The following is a 3,786-nucleotide window of genomic DNA, read 5'->3' as shown; positions in this document are numbered from 1 at the left end:
TGTTCAGTTAATTTATAGTGGCCCTTCTTACGAGTGTCACTTCCCGGTGAAAACGAAGTGAAGCGACAAGTACAACTTATCACTTACGGTGAAGTGATTCCCATTTGATTGACTTGGCAATCACTTCACCATTAGTGACAAGTGGTCACTTCACTTCGTTTTCACCGTGAAGTGACATCGGTTATAAGGGTCAGTAATTAGTTCATAGATAAGATCATTAGAATCTTAATTATCTTACAACTCATTTCAATAATACTAACAATTTTAATTCACTGAGTAACTATTAACTATCAAATAAGTCTACACCGAACTATATATTTTGTGCTATTGTTCACATTAAGTTTTTACTGTCCATTTCCCAGATTGTAAATTGACAGGTCCACTTAACGTCATCTTCTTTACCATTCCGTTACATTCCGTTTTGAAGCGGCGTTGCAGCGCAAGATGTGTGTTGGCTAGCTGGACAATTTTGCGAACAATCATTGTTTTAAATTTTTATCCCAAAATTTCATGATTTATTTTACCGTGTAAATTATTCCTGGAAAGAAATTAGTTGTCCCTACAACTTAGCCTCAAACGTCATTTTGATTGGAAGTGACGTGTTCAAGTTATAATTTGGTGAAACATTTCGAATACGCCATTTTGAAGTTTATTACGAGATTCAAAGCGGCCAAATTGTAGCTCAAATGTGAATGATTGACTATATTTATCAATTATGCAAAGAAGTGGAAGAGCTCTATATCCATCAACTTTGTAATCGCTCACTCATTCACGCTGGAAGAAATAAATATCTGATTATTTGCCAGTCTTCTAGCTGTGTTATCTTTGAAATAGCATCCTGAAAAAAAAAAATCAAAAACAAGGAATTCTAAAGATTTATAAAAAAAACACTGGAAATGCAACCGATATTAATTGTAAACCTTTGTTTATTAACTAATCCTTATTGTATCTTACAATCTATCTGAAAACTCAATCAAAAGCCTTCCTTCCACTTGAAAGATTTCGAGAACAAGTCAGCATCCGTTGAGCAGTACTAGACTCATACGACCCATGACTCTAGTATTGCCCATCGCGCAAAGTTGCTACACCTCACTCCCATCCATTCTACAGCTTCTCAATGTTCAGCCACAGCCCCCCTTCGGAAGCGAGAATCGTACTGTTTGCCATAATCTTCAACGGACTTGGCGTTTTCGACGACAGGGTAAAGCGGAAATGTTTCAACAGGTACGCCAATCCAACACGGGCTTGCATCATTCCAAAGCGAAGACCTATGCACATTCGGGGACCTTCACCGAAGGGAACGAATGCCATCTGGTGACGTTTGGTCGTTGCTTCTGGGCTGAACCGATCCGGGTCGAACTTTTCCGGTTCCGGATAGTACTGCGAATCGTGGTGGATGGCATACACCGGCAGGAGTACGCGGTAGCCTTGCTCCAGGGTGACGTTCATATCCGGGACGTGGTACGGCTTGGTTACGTTCCGTAGGATGTTTGGCAAAGGTGGGTACTTGCGGAGAGATTCTGCGGAAATGATAATTTTAATTTATTTTTTTCATATCGAAATGACTGTTTTCAACTTACCATTTATACAATTTTCGATGTATCTCATTTCGTGCACCGCTTCGTAGCTCATTGAGCCATGTTTGGCGAACAATTCTTCTACATTTTGCCGAGCTTTGTCCTGAAGTTCTTGGTTTATGGCCAGCTCATACAAGCAGAAAGACATCGCCGTGGAGGACGTTTCGAAGCCAGCAACGAAGAATACAAACGATTGTGCTGCGATCTCGTTGAACGTCAATCCTCCCTGCTGACTCGAACCCCCTTCCTCGATGGGCACCGCATTCTTCAACTTGATCAGCAAGTCCATGAAGTCATTTCGCTGGACATTCGTCCGCTCACGGTACTCGATCGTGTCTCGCACTGCATTCATAAAAAAGTTAGCCACCTCCGGATCGGAAAGCCTCACTCCAAGCAACTTGGCCAAATCTCTAAACGTTATACTCAGAATCCTCCGCAGGAACCCCATCGGAGTTGTGCTCAAGATTTTTCTTCCCATTTCCCTAAACTTCGCCTTAGGATCTTTCAAACTGTTGCACTCCAGTCCAAAAGCACAGCTTCCAATCACATCCGTAGTGAATCGTGCCAAAAAATCCTTCATCTCGATTTCACCTCCCTTTGCCACCTCGTTCTCCATACAATTCCGGAACTCTTCAGCTACTGCGGTTATCGTAGGGAACATCATTTTCATCTTACCGGAAGTGAATGTTGGCGTCAGCTTGGTCCTCAGATTCTTCCACTTGGTGCCCTCCATCGTGACCAAATGGGTCGTAATTGGATCCGCCTTTTCGTTGCTGTATACTCCTCGATCGTGAAAGTATTGAAAGTCCTTCACAAACACATCTTTGGCAAAGTCCAAATCCAGAATTATCACCGCCGGGTTAACGAAGAAGAACATTCCTCCCAACTTGGCTCCCGTAGTGGCCTTCAATGTTGAGTACACCTCCTGAGCCATCTTTCCAAAATGGTATTTGTTCAAGCCATTCAGATTTCCGTACGGGAAGGTGGGCTCAACGTACGGCACACCTCGTTGCTTCCAGTAGGAAAATCTCCGGCTGACCCAGAAGTAGGTCAACGTGACCACGGTCAATAGTAGGTAGAACCACATGCTTTTGCTGTTGCGATTGTGGATTAACGTAGCTCACTCGGCGCTGGTGCTGTCCTAATGTGACGAATGTGCTAATTGAACGAGCTCTTTTATCACACCCGTCGATGGGGGTGAAATATGAAGCCGAAGTGGTTTTCAGATAACTGTTCGCTGATTGTACATATAGTGCCAAATAGAGATTGTTATTATCTGGCGGGTGTGGCACTCCGTCGCGGTGCAGAAGCATTGGAAGAGGAAGGGGTTTGGTTGTGACTCAGTTCCAACTGATAACGGAGATTTCATGCCTTGTAATGGTGGGTTTGCAATTTGTGTTGGGTATGAATCGTCATTTCACGCTGAAAACAAGTGGCTTCTATTCGTTACAAAACAGTAATTATGTTAAACTTAGTTGTAAACATGGTATTTCAACAGATGATCTGTCTGTCTGTCTGTCTGTCTGTCTGTCTGTCTGTCTGTCTGTCTGTCTGTCTGTCTGTCTGTCTGTCTGTCTGTCTGTCTGTCTGTCTGTCTGTCTGTCTGTCTGTCTGTCTGTCTGTCTGTCTGTCTGTCTGTCTGTCTGTCTGTCTGTCTGTCTGTCTGTCTGTCTGTCTGTCTGTCTGTCTGTCTGTCTGTCTGTCTGTCTGTCTGTCTGTCTGTCTGTCTGTCTGTCTGTCTGTCTGTCTGTCTGTCTGTCTGTCTGTCTGTCTGTCTGTCTGTCTGTCTGTCTGTCTGTCTGTCTGTCTGTCTGTCTGTCTGTCTGTCTGTCTGTCTGTCTGTCTGTCTGTCTGTCTGTCTGTCTGTCTGTCTGTCTGTCTGTCTGTCTGTCTGTCTGTCTGTCTGTCTGTCTGTCTGTCTGTCTGTCTGTCTGTCTGTCTGTCTGTCTGTCTGTCTGTCTGTCTGTCTGTCTGTCTGTCTGTCTGTCTGTCTGTCTGTCTGTCTGTCTGTCTGTCTGTCTGTCTGTCTGTCTGTCTGTCTGTCTGTCTGTCTGTCTGTCTGTCTGTCTGTCTGTCTGTCTGTCTGTCTGTCTGTCTGTCTGTCTGTCTGTCTGTCTGTCTGTCTGTCTGTCTGTCTGTCTGTCTGTCTGTCTGTCTGTCTGTCTGTCTGTCTGTCTGTCTGTCTGTCTGTCTGTCTGTCTGTCTGTCT

At 44.1% G+C, this 3,786-nt stretch overlaps 1 protein-coding gene across 1 annotated transcript; it reads right to left on the bottom strand.

Moving 5' to 3' along the window:
- Window positions 1–1,011: 1,011 nt before the first annotated feature.
- Window positions 1,012–2,708, bottom strand: LOC135713129 (probable cytochrome P450 6a19). The gene is made up of 2 exons (XM_065236238.1): window positions 1,581–2,708; window positions 1,012–1,520 (listed from the first exon to the last, which is right to left on the bottom strand). The coding sequence occupies exons 1-2, from the start codon at window positions 2,662–2,664 to the stop codon at window positions 1,105–1,107; spliced, it is 1,500 nt and encodes a 499-aa protein (XP_065092310.1). The 5' UTR covers window positions 2,665–2,708; the 3' UTR covers window positions 1,012–1,104.
- Between the last annotated feature and the right edge of the window lie 1,078 nt (window positions 2,709–3,786).

The sequence above is a fragment of the Ochlerotatus camptorhynchus genome, unplaced genomic scaffold, assembly GCF_037179485.1.
Source record: "Ochlerotatus camptorhynchus isolate MF236.1 unplaced genomic scaffold, CSIRO-AGI_Acam_v1.1 ptg000539l, whole genome shotgun sequence".
NCBI lineage: Eukaryota > Metazoa > Arthropoda > Insecta > Diptera > Culicidae > Ochlerotatus > Ochlerotatus camptorhynchus.
This window is presented reverse-complemented; position numbering and strand designations above follow the sequence as displayed.